Raw genomic sequence first — 20815 nt, forward strand, 5'->3', positions numbered from 1 at the left:
CAGCTGACTTCAATCAGGATTTGATGGATCCCAGGTGTGTCCTCTCCCAGTAAAGAGACTAAATCTATTACACTCACTTTATGTAATATCAGATTAGCGTTTATTCATTTGTGAAGACCTTTTGTATATCTTCTTAATCACCGGAACTGCATGAATCCACTTATTTTAGGGATATTTCATTTTCATGACATTGGAACTCTGATCTGAGAGCTGTGATGTGTTTTCCTTGTAGTCTGCCTCAGTACCTGCAGTCTATTCTAAGCCTCTTTGTTCTGTAAATGCTGACAAACGGTTTTTAGTTCTTCGTTGGGTTATCGGCATTAACCTGAGGTTTAATATTCCCGTTTTTTTTAATTGCTCCTTTTTCACAAGTGCGCTTTGCTTCTCGCTTTGAAAACATTTCTTACATCAAGAAGCTGGAGGATTAATATACTTCTTTTGTCCGACCTGCAGTCTTTCTAGTGACTCCTCTGGCTATAGAAAGAAGTCGAGTTGTATGGAAGTCTATGGGAAAATATCTCTACTTCTCTCTGCATTGATTGACTGTAAACATTGCGACTAGTTTATCATCTCAGTCTTCGAGCTCCACGTCTTCTTGAACGTCGCATGATGCTCATTCGTTAAAAAAAATAGATTCGGCTCCCATTTGAAAGGGTATAAATTCCGTGGTTCTCGTGGTGTCTGCCTCCCTGTTTCTCTTTGTCCACGCCATCGCTACCGTCCCCTTTTTGTCTACTCTCGATCTCCCGTCCTGCTGTCAGCTTGGACCCTCGACGCCATCTTTCCCACTGACCTTCTCGTGCTTAATGATGCGCGTTAACGGCTCCTGTCCATCGCTGGCTGTATTTATCTGCTAACACATGATCATGCTGGATGTTAGCCCTGTGTGTGTGTGTGTGTGTGTGTGCGTCTTCAGACTGCTGTGGTAAAGTACCCTGTGCCTCTTCTCTATCGCCCCCTCTCGCCCCCCCCCCACTCCCTCGTAACCCGTCCACCTGCTGTCTCTCTGTTTATTCTTTTTAAGCGATACACACAACGTCAGTATATTTAGTAGTGATGGGTTGCTGAAGTAAGAACTGAAACACTTACTCCTCCTTCCTGGGCTTGCGTTTATCATCCTGGACGGACCGCTGAGGTGGGGGGGGGGGAGCACAGACGACTGCATGTCAATCAAGCGCTCTGAAAAGTTTTTTTTTTTTTTTTAAGAACAGTGGTTCCCAAACTTCTGAACGGAGGCCGACGGGCGCCTTGTCTACCGGATGGATTGTGGTGTCGTTTTGTGCCGACTCATGGCGCCGGAGGAGGAGTCATGGTGCGTGATTCCCAGACTTCTCCTTTAGCGCAACGGGTTATTGGACAAATGGGGGTTGAAAGTTTGTTTACAGCTACATACAACAGTAAAGATAGTCCATACAACAGAAATTTTAGCTTTTTCTGGGGTCAAAGTATAAAGAAAAAGCTGCATTTATTAATCTGCGTGTCCTGATTGATGCGTCTTTTTTACGTGGCCTCTTAGAGGTTTGTGACTTACTTTTGGGAACCACTGTTTAAACACTGTCATTCAGTTCTCAATTCATGAAAGTACTTCATTAAAGAATCACCTGGTCAATCATGTTGAGATGTGATGTCTATTGTCGGACTGATTAAATTGTTGATCGAGGCATCATACAGTGTATTACTACAACTACACAGACGTGGCGGCGAGGTAAACAGACCTTAAGCGCTGCAAAGGCAGCTATTTTGTGGGGAGCTATAGCTCGCTGGAATCATCAAACATTGAAATATAATTACGTAACAAGAACATTAAGCATTAAAAAAAAAAGCTTTTTGTCAAATGCACCAAACAAAATGCGGAACATACAACTTTGTGTCGGGCCGGTAGTTCTTGCCTCGGAACGTTTGAAGCAAAGAGGAATAAATTTCCGATCAACGCTGCGCTGACTCACGTGAATCAAGTTGTAATAGGTGGAGTCCTCCGGCGTGTTGAGGGTCTTCGGCTGCTGCGTCCTGCGGGGCGTCCTCGGCTGTCTCCCGTCGGCTGGAAAGCAAAGCGAGCGGTTGGAAAGCGGGTCAGGCGGCGCCGTTTTTGTGTCGCACGCGCGATGATTCACCACAACGCGCCCACACACATCGGCAATACTTAGGCTGTGTAGGTTCACTTCATTAAGTCACAGTATTGAGATACAGTGTCTGAACGTGCCGAGCGCAGACGTCACAACAAGAGAAACCATTCGAGTGCGATGTGACCCCCCCCCGCTGCGCTCTCATTGAACTGCCCTCCGCTCGGACTGCAGTTCAACCCCAAGGCCCGACCGACCGCTGGAACTTTCCATGGGAAACGACCTTTGACACAAGCAAAGCAAACGATCGGCGCTGGAGTGATTCCACGCGTCGCACACAGAGAGAGAGAGGGGGGGAGAGAGAGAGAGAGAGGTGTGTGTTTCATGTTGCAATCCATCATATCGGTGTCGACTGGTACAACGTTCCTCTCCGGTCATGTGATTGTAGTTGCAATTACGAACGTCTCACAGCGACCTTTGCTTATTAGCAATTAGCGTTTGGCAGCAGGAAGAAAAAAAAAAACACGGAGCCATCCATCATGTGCGGAAGCTCTCAGGTAAAAGAGGCAAAAAAGTTTGTAATGTCATCGAACGACTTCATTCAAAAAAAAAAAGAAAAAAAAAAAAGGTCATTCTCTATGACTCCAAACGTCTCCACACACCGTCTTATTAGCTCCCGCCGCGAATGTCCACGAAATGCGATTCGACATTTCACGACCTTTCTCGCCGAGCGCCGTGCGACCGCCGCGTTCATTGTGCGCGTCACAAACGATTGTATTCACAGCCTAGGCCTAATTTAATAAATGAGTTGCGGTCGAAATGACACAGATGATTCATCCTGCTTCTCCTCGGGCATCGTGCCGCGCTACAGAAAATCCCGTAAAGGGCGAACAAATGAATGGTTAAAGTTGTGTGGAGCAGTGTTTGTATAGTATAGTCCCACCTCCATGTTTGTCATCAATACACAATAAGAGGCGCCGCAGCTGCATGTAAGGGGGATTCCAGTTAAAGATAGTAGGATATTTTAGATGAGGTTTTTGCCTGGTTTTGGGGAAACATTGGATGGACACATGCATCAAACAATACGGACGTAACTCCTAGAGACACCAAACATTCCGTGGGTTTAGTTTACGAACAACCGAAAAATATTTGAGATAAAAAAAAGCTCCAGCGAATGTAAACGAATAGAGGAATGCGCACAATTACAGCGAAGAAAAGGCGACCGCTGATATGTTGCATGATTACGACATTATCTCTTCTCGGGACGCCTGACATTTGGACCTCCTGGCTGCCAGCTCCGTTTGGCTCAACTTTCCATTTCTCGCCGCCTGGAAAAGCAATTACACCTATCACCTGTGCAAATCTAATGTTCCCCCCGGGGGGGGGCGCTTCCTGCGTCGGCACTTGATCTAATCCCCCCGGGTGGAGAGGGGGGAGACGAGAGTCAAAAGGACGATAACGTAAACTCGTTGGGCCTTTTTTCCCCCCCCCGCAGCCGCCGTAAACGCACACACCTTTGACTTTGGAATAATAAACACCGGCGATTCCTTCCCTTAAATTCTGTACATTTACCCCCCCCCCCCTCCTCCCCAGCCCTGAGAATGATCTTTATCTCTTCCACGGTTTTCCTTGATTATCTACGAGGCGCATTGACCTCGCCGACGTCATGAATCACAGCTATGGCTTCGTGATCAGTGTCATCACGGGCGGTCTCGAGTGTCCTACTTGATTGGTGGTTGGGAGGCGCGTAGCCATTGATTGGGTTCCCTCTCACAAACATGCCGTTGTTCTCGGGGTTTGATTGATGGGCCTGGATGATCTCGTTCAGCTTGGTCTGCAGGGCCGCAAAGTCCTGAGAGGTCTTCGTGATCTGTTGAAGAGGAAGAACAACATATGAGGGTGGGGGAAGGGTGGAGGGGGGGGGCTAGGAGCTAAATATAACGTGTTGGAGGATATGACCTGCTTGGAGAAGCTCTCCAGTCGTGCAGCTTCCGTCCTCGCTTTTTGCTTGTTGGCTTCGAGGTTCTTTCGGTCCTTGTGGCCTCTGAAGTTGCTCTGGATCTTCACGGCGGCCTGCTCCTCCTCCAGCCTCTCCCTCTCGCCGGCTGCGTCCTCCTGGCGCTCCGTCGTCACGTCGGCGACGTCCAGGGCCTCCTCCCCTTCCCCCTCCCCCTCGTCCCCCGCCGTCTTCTCCCGTGCTTCCCTGTCGGCTTTCAGCTTCTTCCGGTCCCGGTGGCCTCTGAAGTTGCTCTGGAGGACGGTGGCGGCTTTCTCCTCGTCCGAAGAGCCCGGCGTGGATCCCGCCTCTGGCGTCCGCTCGTCCTCCTCCTCCTTCTTCTTCTTCTTCCTTACGATCTTTCCTTCCTCCTCGAGCCGCTTGCGCTCCTTGTGGCCGCGGAAGTTGCTCTGAAGCACCACGGCCGCTCTGGCCTCGTCTCGCTCTTCTGACTTGACGCCGCTCGAGGGAACACCCGCCTCTGCCGGGGTTTGGTCTCCGGGCAGCTCTTCCTCCTCTGCGGCCGCGTCTTCCTCACCGGGGGCCCTTTTTGCTCTCCGGGCCGGGATCTTGCCTTCGTCCTGCAGCCTCTTCCTCTCCTTGTGGCCTCTGAAGTTGCTCTGGAGGACCGTGGCGGCCTTGGTCTGCTCTTCTTCGCTCACAGCGTCTCCGCCGGCGCCTCCCCCCTCCACCCCCTCCACCCCCTCCTCCGCTTCCGCGCGCTCCTCGTCTTCTGGCACCTGCGTGTGATCACTGTCGTCGTTCTCCTCCGCCTCGTACGTGCTTTCGTCCTCGTCGTCATTCTCTCTCGGCTGTCTGCCGGCTTCTGGCTGCACCGCTGCATCCGGCGCCGACTCCGATTGGGCCGTCTTCTTTCTCTCTTTAAACTTTTTCCTCTCTTTGTAGCCCCGGAAGTTGCTCTGCAAAACCACGGCCGCCTTGGTCTCATTCTCCTGGTCGCTCAGCTTCTCCGGCTCGGGGGTCTCTTGCCCTTTAAGGGCCTTCTCTGCTTGCTCTTTCTCTTTGGCCTCCCTACGGGCAAAGAAAATGTCAAAAGAACATATTTTCTTTCAATGCTTCATTGATATCTGATCATAAAAGGGCCTCTCAATCGCACCGTTTCCTTTTGAAGCTTTTCCTCTCCTTGTGGCCTCTGTAGCGAGCCTGAATCTTGGTTGCAGCTTTGTTCTTCTCCTCCACCAACTGCTTGTATTTCTTTTTGGCCACGTAGCCCCTGCAAACTGAACGAGGCGACGAGAAGGAAGCGTGAACCGACGTAACGCACCAGCGCCTTCAGACCCCCCCCCCCCACACCCCGGGCTTCACTTACCGGCCTGAAACCGGACGATGAAGGCCTCCAACCTGGCTTTGCTTTTGTCACCAGCCGCCCGCTTCCGCACCCTGTGACCCCTGTAGGCTGCAGGGGGTGAGAGACGGGGTTCAGAATTCCGTAAGGGTTCGGCGGTGTGAGAAGCAGGCGGCGCCGTCCACTCACCTGACTGCAGCACCAGCGCGCTGTGCTCTCGGTCCTTTAACAGGCGGCGGTATCGCTTGGCTCCCATCCAGCCGCGCACGAAGGCCTGGAGCAGGATGATGCGCTGCGTGGCCTGCTGCACCATCAGGTTCAGATGCTCCACGTGGTGGTACTTGAGGAACACCTGGTGTGTGTGGACACATTGGGGGGGGGGGGGGGGGTTGTACTGCGTTGTCTATTTAGCGTGAATAGAATCAAGGTCGCCATTAGATAATGGCTCCTTTTATAATTAAATATTTAACATTTTGGTTGCAAATGGCAATTACATAAATCGAATTTCTTTAGACAGTTCAGATTATTGATGTAATGATAAATGATATCCAGAATTCACTGTATTTGACATAATGGAACAATAATTTTGAACCTGGAATCCAATCTTCAGAATGTTCTCTTCTGCAAACCAGCTCATATTTAATAAATTGAAGCATTTGCATATCTAAACAGACAGAGGACCTGCTGATGGTTTTCTTAATGTAAGTAACTAACTGGAGACGATCACGAGCAGCGTAGCATTTCATATTTCTGTTCTCACGCAAACAGCCGCACCTGTTCTGCAACAAATTGGTAAAGTTGTGGAGCGTTAACGAACTTCTTGCAGTCTATTTTCATGGCCTTACCTTTCGTGTCCTTTAAATGAGATTAGGTAATCAAAACAAGCTCACGGGGGAGGGGGGGGGGGGCGCTCTGACTCTCACAGTGAATAAATGGAGACTTTTGAGGCTTGAACTCGGCTCTTGTGTCATGTTCCCTCTCGCTGTTACGCAACATATGATACAACAGGCGGAAGAGGGGGTCTGTTGTTCCCCCAATAAATGAGTTTGATTAATACGAAAGCCTATTGAACAGATGCAAACCACACTCTCCCAGTGACTCGCCTTCGTCTTCCCCATGGCCCAGTTCTCCAGCTTGGCGTTCTCCAGGATGGTGGCGCACGTTTCCTGGGTGACGGGCGGCTCCTCGTGAGCGTGGAACGCCACCATGTAGTACCTGCCAACGGTCAGCAGGGTCAGAACGCGGCAGACGGCGCGCCCCCTCCAACCAAACCCATCCCCCCACCCCACCCCCCGCCGAGGAGCCCGCTGACCTCTTTATGAAGTTGGCGAACACGATGCGGTGCGAGTAGCCCTGCCGCCTGATCTTGGCGGTCTCCAGGACGCCGGTGTAACGCAGCTGGACCAGAACCTTCTCCCGGTCGAACTTGTTAGCCTGGCGGTCGTTGTTGGGTTTGATGCAGCGCACAAAGTGCGGCTGTCCCGCCACCATCTTGGACAGGAGATCCATCAGAGAGTACTGGAAGGAGAAAGATGACGTCTATATTTATTTTGTTCAGTTCTTCAAAAATGCACTTCATCCAGCACATCTGTCTACCAAGAGCTGTCTACCGCTTAAACTGGAGGATACGAGGGGTTAAGGGACCTACTCTGAAGTAGGAGGCCACGGTCTGTGTCCTCATGTTGGTGGTTTCTCTCGGGTGGGACGGCGCGTCTCCCGGTTCGCCCGGCTGCAAAAAAAAAAAAAAAAAAACAGACACCAAAGTCACAACAATGGACGGCGCTCTACGGGTTTTACAGTGAAGCACAACTCCATGAGTACGGGAAGCCAAGCGGGTCCTTCGTGAGCCTAAAGGGGACGACGTTGACCTAAAGCGCACATCTAGGTCGCATCTTATACAACGTCATATTTACAGCTTTTTATCTTCCGTTGAAAAATCACCGTTTGCATTTGCTCTTTGTCATCGAGAGGAGTCAAGCTTTTTTTTTGAGGGACCGGCTTTGAATCCTGAGAAGGCTGCAAAAGAGACGCAGAAATGGATGAAGAAAATGTTTAAAAATGAAGTGTACTTTCTGCATGAACACAAGTGTTTCAAGTTCAAAATGAGAGAAAATCTACTTGCTTTTAACTTGCTATAATCAACCGCGAGATTGTAGAAACTACAACAAAGAATGCTACATGAAAGTAAATGCACAAACCACACATTCAAATGCATTAGCCTGCACGTATTTGTTAACATTCTAACAAGCTTCACATCTAATTCCGAGCACATTTACCCCGAGGGGGACCCGTTTGCAGGGCGCCATCAGCCTTACGCTCACCGGGGCTCTTAAGCGCCAAGCCTTTGATGAGCTTTCTCCTCTAACATATGCAGACGAATGGAAATAAGATTCATGGGCTCATCCAACACTGTCCATTAATAAAGCTCCTGTCAATTCTTGCAGGTGAGCCGATGTTCTGCAGAGCAGTCGTCCGCTTAAACAAACAAAGCCAAAGGGAAGGTCTCATTTCCCCGACGGCTTTGATGCAAAACCTTCTTAAGGCGAGGCAACTCAGGCAAAACCCTGTCAATTTTAGATTATTGAGCCATTCATTGTTTTTAGTTTGCATATCTTAACACAACAATTCAACAAACTTCCAATAAGAATGTGGTCTTAATGCTGCTAAATATTCATATAGAATAATATATTTTTACCCTATTCACCAGTAGCGTCCCTTTTGATTCACAATGTAAGTGATTTGAATAATCGTAGTCATCAGGCCTGCTGCAGCGGATGTGAATGCATTTAGCATTCTAGAGGTCGCACACATGCGTGAGCACAATCACACACACATAGACATACATGTAGTGAAAATGCAGGAAGAGTATTGGAGCCAGCTTATGTTTTTTTGTTTGTTTTGAGACTAAATGAAACATTCAGCATTAACTCATCGACTGCCATTTCATTTGCAAAATTCTAAATAAAAAAGGTCCTGTCCCAAATACCCCTCTGCAGAAAACACCTGTTTGTGCATAAACCGTACAAAGGTGATGCATGATGTACACAGGATTTAACGGCCACTGACTGTTTACAAATCACGTTTAGTTAAACACAACTACACACAAACTACATGGAAATATGCTGATTACCTCGCTGAAAGAGAAAGAATTGTAAAAGGCAAGCACTCCCATCTTTTACGGGAAGAAATGCGGAGACAAAGATGAGGAGGAAAAAAAAAAAAAAAGAGACAAAAAAAGGTTTGATTAGAAGAAGCAGGAATTACCGTTGAAAAGAAAAAGTAGAGACGGGTAGGGGCCGGGTTTTAGAGAAATAGAGTTAGAAGAAGCTAACGGCGGTACCTTGGCGAAGGTGAGGCTGCGCGTCGGCGTCCGCATGGTGTTCACGCCTTTCCCCTTAGTGTGGGCGAGGTTACCTGAGAACACAAACCCAGATCAGCGAGCCGCTCGCCTCGCTGTGCGGCAGCGTGGCGCGGCTCCTCCCCCTCCTCCCCCCCCGTCCTCCCCCCGTCCACCCCGTACCCGTCTTGGTGAGCGGATGCGTGACCAGCTTGCGCGTGAGCTCGTTTTCCGACGAGCGGAGCAGCAGCACGATGTCGGCCGGCAGCGCGTCCCGGTTCTTGGCCAAGAAGCCGGCGGCGCTGTAGATCACCTTTGTAAGAGTCGGGTGGAGAAAGGAGGGGACAATCACTGTGTGTGGGGGGGGGGAGGGGGGGGAGGAGGGGGGAGAGGCCAACGCGCGCTCGAGGTGATTAGTGTCAAAACGTCAACTTACCTTTCCGGCGTAGTGGTGGATTCCGAAGCCCAGGTCGACCCTCTTTGGCCTCCAGAAGCTTTTGGTCTTCAGGTTGTCTTCGAATTTCTCTAAAATGCCCAATAAAACACAACGTTAATCCTGCGTGATGTCATGTGAGTGATTACAGACAATATCAATTGTTCTCAGCCGACAAAGTGAAGGTCGTGATCGGCAAAGGAAGCCTGGGGGGGGGGGCTGGGGGGGGAGGGGGGGGGGGGCACTCGCCTACGAGCGTCTGGTCGGTGGCCTGCGGGAAGCGGCTCTCCTCGTCCAGCAGCGACAGCATCCCCATGGGCTTCTGCAGGAACAGGTCCAGGAGGGGCCGGTTGTCCTCGTACTCGATCATGCGGGCGTCCACCTCCTCGTTCAGGTACTCGTCCTGGACACGGGGGGGTGGGGGGGGCGGGGGGAAGAGTGTGAAACATCCCCGTGTTCCGGGACTTTAAGGACTTACGGGTGCGGTTCTTGCTACTTAAATACAGCCCGGATAAATAGCTGTTAAATTAAAAAGAAGGTCTCTTTTAATATAAATTAAATTAAGTGCCCTTCAGTGAACATTACATTCGGCTCACCTGATCTCATCAGAACGTGACATTACCCGGGTCTCCAGAGAGGGGAAAAAAATGACCAAAGGGAGGGGAAACAAGCAACGTGACGTCACCGAGCCTCCAAGAGCAAACAGGAAGCCTTCGCTGCGGTTCTGTACAGCGCAGCACACCGCCCCCCCCCCCCATGCTCGTATGTATATATGGGGGGGGGGGGGGGGCAGTAAAGGACACATGTATTTCTGGGCCTGGTGCCAACAATACCCGAGAGTGAGATTTAGTCAAACGCTAACCGTCCTGGGCTCCTAATTGACCCTCGTTGAGGATGATTTATAGCTCGTCTCTGTGGGTGGGACCAGATCGTTTAACATTAGCAAATGGCTCTCTGCCCCCCCCCCCTCCCCCTCAAGGCAAAGGACTCCCACGAGAGCTCACACAGGGAGACTCGCCAACCTCTCCCTCTCTCCCGTAAATAAAGTCAACGCCGTATTTTACCCCTCGCCGCCCACCCTTAAAGTGCGGAGTGACAGATGATGTCACGTTGTCCCCGTTTAGATGGAGAGGAGGTGAAGACGTGAGGGACTGGGGGCTCCGGGGTCTTTACCTGCTCCCAGGCGAAGATGTGCTGGTTGAAGTAGAACTGGATCTGCTCGTTGGCGATGTTGATGCACAGCTGCTCGAAGGAGTTCTTCTTGAAGTTCTCGAAACCGAAGATGTCCAGGATGCCGATGTTCAGGCCCTTCTCGTCCTCTCTGGGGGGAAAGGTTGCCTTTAGTGAAATGCATTTGGAAAGAATACACTGGTTAATATTACACGTGACTAACGTTCCTCCCGAGCTCACCCGAGGTTGCCGTCGGGCCGCAGCAGCGCGTTGATGCGGTTGACGATCCAGCTGAAGAGGCGCCCGTAGAGCGCCTTGCCCATGGCGTCCCTTACCTCCGCCGCCTTGTCCACCGTGTTGGGCCTGACGATGGTCTCCCCGCGGGCGACCACGCAGTGGGAGGTCAGGGCCTCCTGGAGCTCGTCCGAGCGGATGCACAGCAGCGACGCCACTGAGGGTGGGAAGGGGGGCACCCGGGGGGGGTCATTAGAAAGGGAAGTGGCGAGGAAGCCTCTCGCTGGTGAATCACACGGAATGAAGAGCTCAGCCTCTCTCTCCCTCTCTTCTCACCGTTCTCCAGGACGGGCGCGTTGGCGATGTCGCTCTTGTCGGTTTGGTGCTCCGAGGCGACCGGAGAGAACTCGACGTCGCCGGAGTTGAGGATGGCAGCGAGGGTGCTGTAGACGCTGCCCAGCTCCTGCAGAAGTGACGAGACAGGGATTCACCGCCGAGAGAGAGAGCGAGCACTTCCCTCAGGTACCCTCAGGTGTAAACAGACTGTGCTCCTTTGTTCACTCATTGAATAACATTCATCTGTGCGCTCTACCAGTCAGAGGCTCTAAAGGCCAGTGGTTGCAGTACTATTGACGTGCAGATCCCAGAGGGGATCACCATGTCTGCCAAATAGTGCATCTAAGGAACCACTGATGCACTACTTTTTAAATTCTCTGCATTGGTTTGAATACAGAAGTGTGGGAGCATGTCTGCGGCTGGTAATCAATGCAGGGATTTTTTATTTTTTTTTACCTCTAGGGAGAATCCGATGACTTTGAAACACTGCTCCACTGCATCAAACTGCTGCTTGTAGAAGCTGTTGCTCACTATGTCGGGCCCCAATTTGACGTGCTCGTTCAGCAGATACCTGCAGATCAGACAGGAGACACAAAGCTCAGGACGGTAGTAGTAGGACGTCTGCAGGGTGAGAAGAAAATGTCCAACCTACTTGGGTGTTTTGCTGTCGGAGAGCTTGTAGTGAGCCAGCTTCTTCCTGTCAGCCAGGCCGGCGTAAAGGTAGTAGAAGATGTGGAAGTTCCTCTCCCCTCTGTGGGGAGACACACAGGCCTGGCTCTTAAAAGCGCTTACATTTATCCATCCATCCATCCATGTCGAGGTGGAGGTGTGTGCAGCGCGATGAAGGGTGACCTTCTTTGGATGTGAAATAAAGACAAAAAGGCCCGACAGAAAAAAGGGGAGGTGAGGGACACCTACGCTGCCTGGTGGATGACCCTGGACTTCTCCAGCAGGTACTCGGATATCTGCGCTCCGACCACCGTTCCTCCGCAGGCGAACTTCATCTCCAGGTACTTGCCGAAGCGGCTGGAGTTGTCGTTGATGACGGTGCAGGCGTTCCCGAACGCCTCCACCAGGCTGTTGACCAGCAGGATCTTCTCCTGCAGCGTTTGGTTGTTGGCCTGAAAGAGACGTTAGGAGGAGGAGGAGGAAGAGGAAGAGGGTAGTGAAAGTAATACTGCTATTGTCCAGAGGTGGATTTTCCGTGTTTCTATTCATCCGGCGCCGCTTATTTCGGGCTTTGAAAGGAGGGAATTGAAAGGGGGACTTTATTTCCAGCTGGGCTGCTCATCACCGCCCGGCCTCAGCTGGAACCTCGAATCGACGGATCATTGGAGGTTCAAATTGCCTGAAGTGCGTTTATATTCAGCTGGCATTCACATTTAGCGAGGGGGGTGGGGGGGAGATGAGCAGGTTCGTCTTTTGTGTCGCTTGGCGCACAGGAAGCCGCTTGCCGTCGGGCTTCCTGCAGGCGGCGTTAACAGAGTGTCGTTTGCATTCGTGGACTCTTGTGACTCACCTTCCCGAGCACCGTCAGCTGCTGCACCAACAGGTGAGCGCTCTCCGTTTTACCGGCTCCGCTTTCCCCACTGATCACCACGCACTGCAGGAGCAATGTTTACCAACACTATTAAAACTGAAACTAAATTCAAATACCCTATTAAACCAGATTATAATGTGTTTGTTTTTTTATAGAACAATCAATGGCACACGAGGTGAGCCAGAAGCACTGCGCTACCTGGTCCGTGTTGTACGACACCATGGACTGGTACGCGATGTCAGCCACGGCGAAGATGTGCGGGGGGTTGGCCGTGCGCTTCGCTCCGATGTACATCTTGGTGTACTGTGAAGAGAGAGGGATGGGGGGGGGGCGGTGTTGGTCGTGCATCACTGAGCACACAGGGGGTCGTGAAGGAAAGGGGAAAAACCCACCAGAGGGCTGTATATCTGCATCGCATGGAACGGGTTGACGGCGATGAGGATGTCTCCCACGTACGTGTAGATTTGATCTCGTCCGTAGCGGCTCTGCAGCTGCTCGGTGACCGTGTTCTGAAACACAGAGGGCGGGGATGCGTTAGCGGCGCAGGCAGCGAGCGGCGAAAAAAAAACGCGTAGTGACGGCTTGAGTTAAAAGTGGGAGAACGACAGATGTTCCTCGGGGGGGTGAATGGAATCACTGCGGCCACTGCGACTTTCTCACCTCGTCCAGAACCTCGAGGGTGGCGAGGTCGTCCACCTCGTCGGGGTCGCTCTGCGTCTTCATGTGGCCTCCTCTCTTGGTGTGGATGCGTTCATGCCTGCAGAACCCACAGAACCCACAGAACCCACGGGCAGCTGTCACTGAGCGGCGAGCGTGACTCAGTGCTACGTCTTTTCACTTGAAGCCCAAGAACTGTGTGAATACAAGCAACGCTGCGACTGGATGAAGATCTTAATGTGAATATAATACTCTGAAGCATTACTGCAGTCATTGGTCGTTATCTGTGTGCAATTTTCATTTCTCCTGCCAGACGCCAAGCGGCCTTCTAAGTGAGCAGATTAAGAAGGCCAGAAGCTGACCGAAATAAACGTAATCTATGTCTTATTAAATGCTAAATCTGCCCCCTCGGTCGTATTTCCTAATAGCCACACAGATATAACAGACCAGACCATTTATCACAACATATTTCACTCGACACAGCAGGAAAACATCATTTTAAACATCCAGAACGGTGGAATTGGACCAGTTTGAATGTTGCAGATCAGAAGAAGACCTCGTCGACTGCAGCGACTATAACGACCTCGGCTTCACTGCAGCATCAAAACGAACACAACTAAAACGCGACAACGGGACTCAAAAGGACAACAGCGTTCACGAGGGGGAGGTTGGCGGCGGGGAACCGATGACTGCGAGGTCGCGACTAAGAAACAAACTACTGCCAACTATCATCTACTGCGTTACCTGTCGTTACTGTCTGTGCTTCGCTCTGTCTTTCCGTGATGGCTTAAATGACAGAAATAGAATTAGGCCCCGTAAAAGGTCACTTCGACCGCGACGTCTGCAGGAGCACACGAGCCGGCAGGAAGTCGAGTCGATAAATCTGCCCACGGCGTGCGTGTGAGACACGCGACCCCCGGGGGGGGGGGGGGTCAAGAGAGTACCTTGTTTTATCAATGATTCCTATTTGCTGGTTGAGGTCGATGAGCTCGATGAGCTGCTTCTGCAGTATCTTCTCTCTGCCAACGCTCGCTTTGATGAAGACGTGCTGCAGCAGGTCCAGCACGTTGGGTCTCAGCTCAAAGTCCTTGATCAGACATCTGAACGGGGAAGAGGAGGAGGAGGAGGAGGGAGGGTGCAATGAATTTCTTTGATTTATACTGTAGAGAACCGTTGTTCACGGACAAACACACACGCGCAGCGGCGTCCCGCACTCACTTGCAGATGAAGTCGTTAAAGCTGTCGGACCAGAGCTCCGGCTGGTGGAGGGTCGGCGGGGGGTTTCTGGGGGACGGAGGAGATAAATGGAAAGATGAGATGGGAACAAATTAGGCCCGAGGCCCCCGCAGAGGAGATCCAGAGGCGTTACCCGACCGAAGGCCGCCTCCTCGCCGCTGTGCTGACGCAGCCGATCCGAGCGTAAAAGAGAAACAGTTTGGAAATTCACTGTTAAAAGCCTTTTTCTCTCTTCTCCTTTAAACAGAACAACTCAGCCTTCTGCATAGAGTACCTTTTAAAAAAAAAAAAAAAGGGAGGCCGGGCAAACGGTCGCCTCTAATGAGGGGACATGCATCTCCTGTTTATCTACACCGATGTAGACATTTATTTGGAGTCCATTGTGTCTTTGTGAGCGTTTTAATTCCCTGGGTACATGAATGAGGATGTCCTTTGATACTTGTATCACGATTAAACGCCTCTCACTGGAGGTGCCTTAATGAATCCCCCCTGCACAGCACGGGGAGGCCTCTTTTGCACAAAAGGAAGAATTAAAGCTTTAACCTTTACACGTGTGGTTAATTAGAAGAGAACTTTGCACCTGCTCTCCAGTCCGACAGCTCGGATTTGACTTCTGCACAAATTTCCATCCCGGCCCGTCTCCGTCCTTCTTTCACTTGTAACATCGTTGCTACTTGGGACTTTCGGTCGAGGTCCAAACGGATATATGGAAGTTCTGATACAGTACCGTGTATATATAAGACATTATATGTCCAAATATAGCAGGCATGAATGTCATTTAGAAGCCTTGTAGATGGAAGTTACAAATTGGTGTCGTTTTTAAATGTTACTGAAATATTTGTGTCTTGTAATTAAAAGGTTCTTGGCTCAGATATCAGCTAATAAGCAAACGTTACTAATTGATTAAGCATCTGATGTTTTTAGTTCTTGGTTGAATCATATCATAGTTTGTTATTAGTCACCTCTACCTGCCACATCTTTACATGGACAATGGTACTTTTCTGCTGTATCAACAGAATGTTTGGCAGCTATTACTACAGAATAATGTCTATTTTGTGTCTATATTGTGTTGTGAGTCCAACTTTGAATGCGTAAAGATAAGAAAAACACTGAGCGATGTATTCGAGCACGGCAGAAAACGTCAAATGCAAGGGTTGCCCCTGACCATCTTCTGTTTCTATTTGGTGGCCGTGACCCTAAATGAAATAAGACGGGGTGTGTTGGAACAAATGCCCTCGGCTGGGGGGGGGTTCTGAACCCGGAGCCGAGGGTGGAGGGAGGTGAGGAGTGTGAACCGACGGCCTGAAGCTCCGACTACAGCAGTCACATAGATTCAGAGGGAGCTGTGTGACGTCTCCTGTGGAGCGCGACCCTCCCTGACCCCCCCCCCCCCACACACACAGGAAGGCTGATGTGTGTGTGCGTGTGATGGACAAAGTGCTGCGCCGGGACAATGACGGTGTCTGCAAGTGCTCATGCAGCTCTCACGCTGGAAGGAGGAGAACATGAAGAATCGCTCTTCACCTTCAGCCCACTTAGCGCTCACATTAGGAAGGTGTGGCTTTGCCCCCCCCCCCCAAAACACACACACACACACAGAGGGCGAATGGCAACAGTACTTGCAGGGCACTGTAGTGCGTTACGGTCTTCACCTGTGGACTCTTTCATTGCTCTTTATACTCATTTCATGTGACATTTTATGTGACAACTCAAATTATTTTTGTGGATTCACATCAATCAGCACAGGATATAAATCAACAAATAAATGATGTTATTAGCGAGGGAGCTACAACATCAATGACAGTCACGCATTAATGCATCTCTATTTTTTATGTTATATATAATATTCTATTATATTCTGGTCTACACATATAGTAGCTAAGATATAAAGTCATTCATCTTTGGCCTCAACACCATTGAGTGAAATCTGGTTGTGAATCAATCAATTATTTGCCTGAAAAGGAGGAGTGGCAGCCCCCTGATGATGATGATGATGATGATGATGATGATGATGATGATGATGGATGATGATGCGTGGGTGGGGGGTGATGGGGGCTCACCTGGGGATTTTGAAAAGAGCTCTCATTGGGTGGAGTTCGGAGAGGGGCGGGTCTCCGTCTCCGAGCTCTATGGCCGTGATGCCGAGGGACCACACGTCACACCGAGCATCGTAGGTCGAGTCCAGCTGCTGCTCGCATGCGATCACCTGCAGCACCAACACCAAGGGACAGACACACACATTTAATGAGCAGTGTTAAGAAAACCTCTCTCTCTCTCTAGGAGAGAGGGAAGTGAATCCTTTGGACTAAAGTTTGGGCCCACTTCCAATATCCACATTTTTTAATTTATTGTGTAAGAGAGAAAGATCTATATAAAAACATCAAAGAAACACAATAAACAAATCAGCCAGTGAAGCAGTCTCATCATCATCTGCTGAGGGCAATTCAGTGCTAGCGCACACACACACACACACACACACACACACACAGTCAACTGAAATCAATATGATTCCTGTACTTATGTCCACAGACGAATCATTACCAGGTCGATCATAAGAATACATCCTGAAACAAAAGTGTACAAGCACACGCGCGCGCGCACACACACACACACACACACACACACACACTTACAGAGTTATTCTAAAGAAAAAGATCAGTAAAATTAACCCTCATGAAGTCTATATTGCAAAAATAGTTTAACTTAATGATCTAATTGACGACATGCTAAATAAATACTTAAAGTAACAAAGCCTCAACCACCTCAACAGTCAATAAATATAAAGCTCTATTACTGTATTACGTCCAGATGTGTCAACACTCACCGCACAAATAACCGCCACATGAGCCGCTCGTCTTGAGAACGTAAAGTAAAACCAGACTGCGTTCTTTAATCAACCCTGGAGTTTAAGAATCTCACTCCGGACATCGATACACCTTTTGGCCGAAGACCTTCCAGTCCAGAGAGTCCAGCTGATGAACATTTACACAAATGAGATTGAAATCCCAGAGTCTGGACCCGATTTGCACGGCATGCAAACCTCATGTAAAAACGCCCACTTCCATTTGCAGATTGAAAATGGAAAGTTATTCTTTGAAGGGAAAATCGGAGGACGGCAGAACTTCAGGCCTCCGATCGGATCATCACTTTGATGGAACCACCCCCCGCCCCCCCCCTCTCATTTACCCAGTCAGATGAATCAAGAACCTCAGGGTGAAAGACCCTCCATCATCACACGACACAGGGGGAAGTCAGCGAGCGTGTTTGCCTCCGATATCTCTGTGGTGATCATTGGACCGAGCGCCCCCGACCCCCTCCCAGAGAGAGAGCTGTGTCCGTACCTCCGGAGCCATCCAGAAGGGAGTCCCCACCGAGGTGTTCCTCCTCAGACGGGTGTTGGTCAGCTGGGCCGAAACACCTGCGGGGAAAAGAAAGCGCACTTGAGTCTGGCTGATAGACCTGTCACACACACACACACACACACACACACACACACACACAGATGCCTTCAAATGATAGATTGCTTTGAATTACAAATTCTTATGCGGCTGCAGGGGGGGGGGTTCTGCTCAAGAACAACATTTGAATACAATTGAGCTGGAAACCGGCTTTGAACACGGAGAGACTCGTACATTTATACACACACACACACACACACACACACACATATATATGTACATATAAAGAGGACACAGCAGAACTGCTGTGTGAATAAGACGGTGGAGAGGCCGCGCGTCCTTATTTCTGTGTGTGTGTGTGTGTGTCGTTGTGTAATTACAAAGCCTGACAGGGAACACGCTGACCCACAATCGCATGTCGAGTCCCGTCTGGACGAATCAGCGTTACGCCGCAGCACCGCGTGCCCCCCCGGGCTTCCTGGGGCCGAAGCGGCAACCGGGACGAGACAGCGGCTACCAAGAAGCGAAAGGCGATCCGCTGCGACGCGCGACGCGCTGCGGGCGTCTTCGACCTCGTGTCTCGCATCGCTCCGCGCCGATCTGAACCGCAGTTTGTGCAGAGCGTGGCTCGGTGCGGCTCAGTGACGCAGTGCTGCTCCGTGGTTTCATGTGGTTTCATGTGGTTTCATGTGGGCCGATTGGAAACACGTGCAGGAGGGGACATGCATCATATGATATATAGAAATATGGTGAGAACGCGAGGTACGTGAAGGTACACCCCATTAAAGCCCTCGAGGCCCCTCTCTTTCCACTACATTAGCCCTGGAGTGGAGCCTGGGGGGGGGCCACACTTAATAATCATCACAGAGATAAGGCCGTCAATTAGAATATTCATGAGGGACCCACGAACAAACGCCGCCTCTCGTTCTGCCACTGCTCATTTTGTGCATTGTTTTTGTGTGTGTGTGTGTGTGTGAGGGGGGGGGGGTTGATCTCTTTGCTATTTTGTCTCTCGGCCTACGATGAGTCACTGCGGGGGCTTTATCTCCTTGGCTGGCTTAGTGTGGCGTGCACCCCACCCCCCCACCCCCCCTCCCCCCTCACGCCCCACATGGAGATCCATTAATCCCGGCGTGAGGCACCGGAGCGGAAACCAGTCGCCGCTTTCGTCACTCTGCGACTTTCTCTCTACGCAGCGGGCTATTTATGAACCCTGACAACGTCACGACCCCCCCGCCGCCGCCGGATAGAAGCTCCAGCTGACTGCTGAAAAGGTGTTTTTTTTTAATCCTTTGCACACTTCCCAACGGAAGTGTTAAACGTTTTTATTCCCCAAACACCTTTAGGCTTGGACCGGTGCACCAAACCAGAAGGTCGAGAAGGTTTCTCTGTGTTTTCTGCCTCACATTCACACGTTAAGTGATTCCATTAAAGGCCTCTCCTCGCTGTTTAAGAGCTGTGCACTTTGTGCACTTTGTGCTTTCGCGGTTAGAAAAAGGCTTTTTAAGAGATGCCCACAATTAGCCGGCTGAATGCAAACCTAGACGCATGTTGAGTGGGGATTTTATTTGTAATGAAAACAGGCGGCTGTTTTTCTTTCCTTCTTCCCTTTCTTCCAGCAGGAGTTAATCATACTCTGCAAATAGTCCAAATCAATTTGCCTATTGTGAAGCTTGTAACCCAGAACCACAGCGGGGCCGCCTCGGAGCGCCTCATTTGGTTAAGAAAACCCCCCCGAAAAAAGCAAATGACGGCGAACAAAGAGCCGGGAGCAGCCGTGTCCCGGGAAGACGGGCCGTAATGGGAAAACATTTAGTCGGCCACCTTGTCTGGTTTTGGAAGCGAATCCCGGAGGAGACTAATTAGAGATGTTTACTCGGCGCGCAGCTGAAAGTAATGGATTTGACCCTCTCCTGTTAAAAATAGAGCCACAAAAGTGAGTATTTGCTGATTAGCGGAGGATGTGGCAACAAAAAAAAAAAGAAAAGAAGAAGAATGTCTCCAAAAAGAGACGCGCCGCGTACCAAAGTCCACCAGTTTGACGCCTCCGTGCGTCGTCAGCAGGATGTTGTTGCCCTTGACGTCGCGGTGGATGGTCTTGTGGACGTGCAGGTGCTGCAGGCCCTGCGCACAGGAAGGACAGAGAGGAGTGGGGGGGGGTGTTCAAGAGCTTTCAAAATGATCCCCATCGAGCTCTTTTCACTGAAGCGCCGCGTTCTCGTCGTCTCCCCCCCTCGTGCACACTCAAAAGGCCGGATTTACCATGAGGGCCTCGTGCAGGATGTAGGCAATGACGGCTTCATCCATCCGCTCCCCCCTCTTCAGCATGCCTTTGGCCAGATCTGTCACAGAGCCGCCATTGCAGAGCTGCAACAGAGAATACTGAGTCAGCACTCAGGGCTCAGCTTATACAACGTGCTAAAAAAAAAAACACCAGAGGAGGAAAAAAGAAAGTTGAGATGATGAGATTTCACGGGAGAGAAAAGCGGGAAGTAATTCCGTCGACCTGTAGCGGCTTATCTTTCCCAGGCAGCTTAGCGGGCGGTGGGAGGTGGGAGAATGTACACTTTGTGTGCAGGGTTTTAATCCACCGCTGTGATGACTCAGCGGGGTAAATATTAAACATGCACAAATCATCCTGCGATGGGAGGGCATCCTCTTATGGCCTCAGACAAAGGCGGGCGGCACTTGCAGCAGAAAAGAGACGACGTTATTGGCGCAGAATTTCACACGCTGGAAGCAGAACGAGATTCAAATCAGCACCGACGCCCACAAAAGAACCTTTTATTTTGGCGTTTTGGAGGAGTTTTCCTCTGGTGGCGCTGCGTGCATCGCCACAGTCAACAGCAGCACTCCCTCTCGGCAAATTACAGAAGATTACCCTGTGGGTTGCCTTGGCAACAGTTACAACCCTTAATTCAGGTCTTTCTTTCGGATGCCAGAGGTAGAAATGCACGTTAGCACATGTCAGTCACAGTGCTGCTTACCGAAGAGAAATCACATGTTCTGCATGTGACACAAATAATCCACACAGGCATAAAACATGTGAAGCTTTCACCGGTATTTTGCATTAGAACATTTCCATCACATCGTTTGATGTGTTAAACACTTG

General features: G+C 50.4%; 1 protein-coding gene across 1 annotated transcript in view; it reads right to left on the reverse strand.

The window, feature by feature from the left end:
- myo3a (myosin IIIA) overlaps positions 1-20815 on the reverse strand; it is a 35681-nt gene that overhangs the window by 2674 nt on the left and 12192 nt on the right. The window contains exons 4-36 of the mRNA XM_062559267.1: positions 19966-20070; positions 19728-19827; positions 17647-17723; positions 16366-16511; positions 14288-14353; positions 14014-14169; positions 13814-13855; positions 13073-13169; positions 12805-12921; positions 12611-12715; positions 12392-12475; positions 11791-11993; positions 11525-11623; positions 11329-11443; positions 10873-10999; positions 10543-10753; positions 10306-10453; positions 9382-9535; positions 9136-9224; positions 8883-9012; positions 8703-8776; positions 8493-8534; positions 7304-7378; positions 7011-7091; positions 6675-6880; positions 6466-6577; positions 5552-5714; positions 5387-5473; positions 5174-5297; positions 4020-5088; positions 3786-3930; positions 1947-2038; positions 1090-1130 (exon numbers count right to left, since the gene is read on the reverse strand). Coding sequence (XP_062415251.1) covers positions 1090-1130; positions 1947-2038; positions 3786-3930; positions 4020-5088; positions 5174-5297; positions 5387-5473; positions 5552-5714; positions 6466-6577; positions 6675-6880; positions 7011-7091; positions 7304-7378; positions 8493-8534; positions 8703-8776; positions 8883-9012; positions 9136-9224; positions 9382-9535; positions 10306-10453; positions 10543-10753; positions 10873-10999; positions 11329-11443; positions 11525-11623; positions 11791-11993; positions 12392-12475; positions 12611-12715; positions 12805-12921; positions 13073-13169; positions 13814-13855; positions 14014-14169; positions 14288-14353; positions 16366-16511; positions 17647-17723; positions 19728-19827; positions 19966-20070 — 4682 coding nt within the window. The remainder of the gene's footprint in view (positions 1-1089; positions 1131-1946; positions 2039-3785; positions 3931-4019; positions 5089-5173; positions 5298-5386; positions 5474-5551; positions 5715-6465; positions 6578-6674; positions 6881-7010; positions 7092-7303; positions 7379-8492; positions 8535-8702; positions 8777-8882; positions 9013-9135; positions 9225-9381; positions 9536-10305; positions 10454-10542; positions 10754-10872; positions 11000-11328; positions 11444-11524; positions 11624-11790; positions 11994-12391; positions 12476-12610; positions 12716-12804; positions 12922-13072; positions 13170-13813; positions 13856-14013; positions 14170-14287; positions 14354-16365; positions 16512-17646; positions 17724-19727; positions 19828-19965; positions 20071-20815) is intronic.

This window comes from Pungitius pungitius, chromosome 19 (genome assembly GCF_949316345.1).
Source record: "Pungitius pungitius chromosome 19, fPunPun2.1, whole genome shotgun sequence".
In the NCBI taxonomy this organism is placed as follows: domain Eukaryota; kingdom Metazoa; phylum Chordata; class Actinopteri; order Perciformes; family Gasterosteidae; genus Pungitius; species Pungitius pungitius.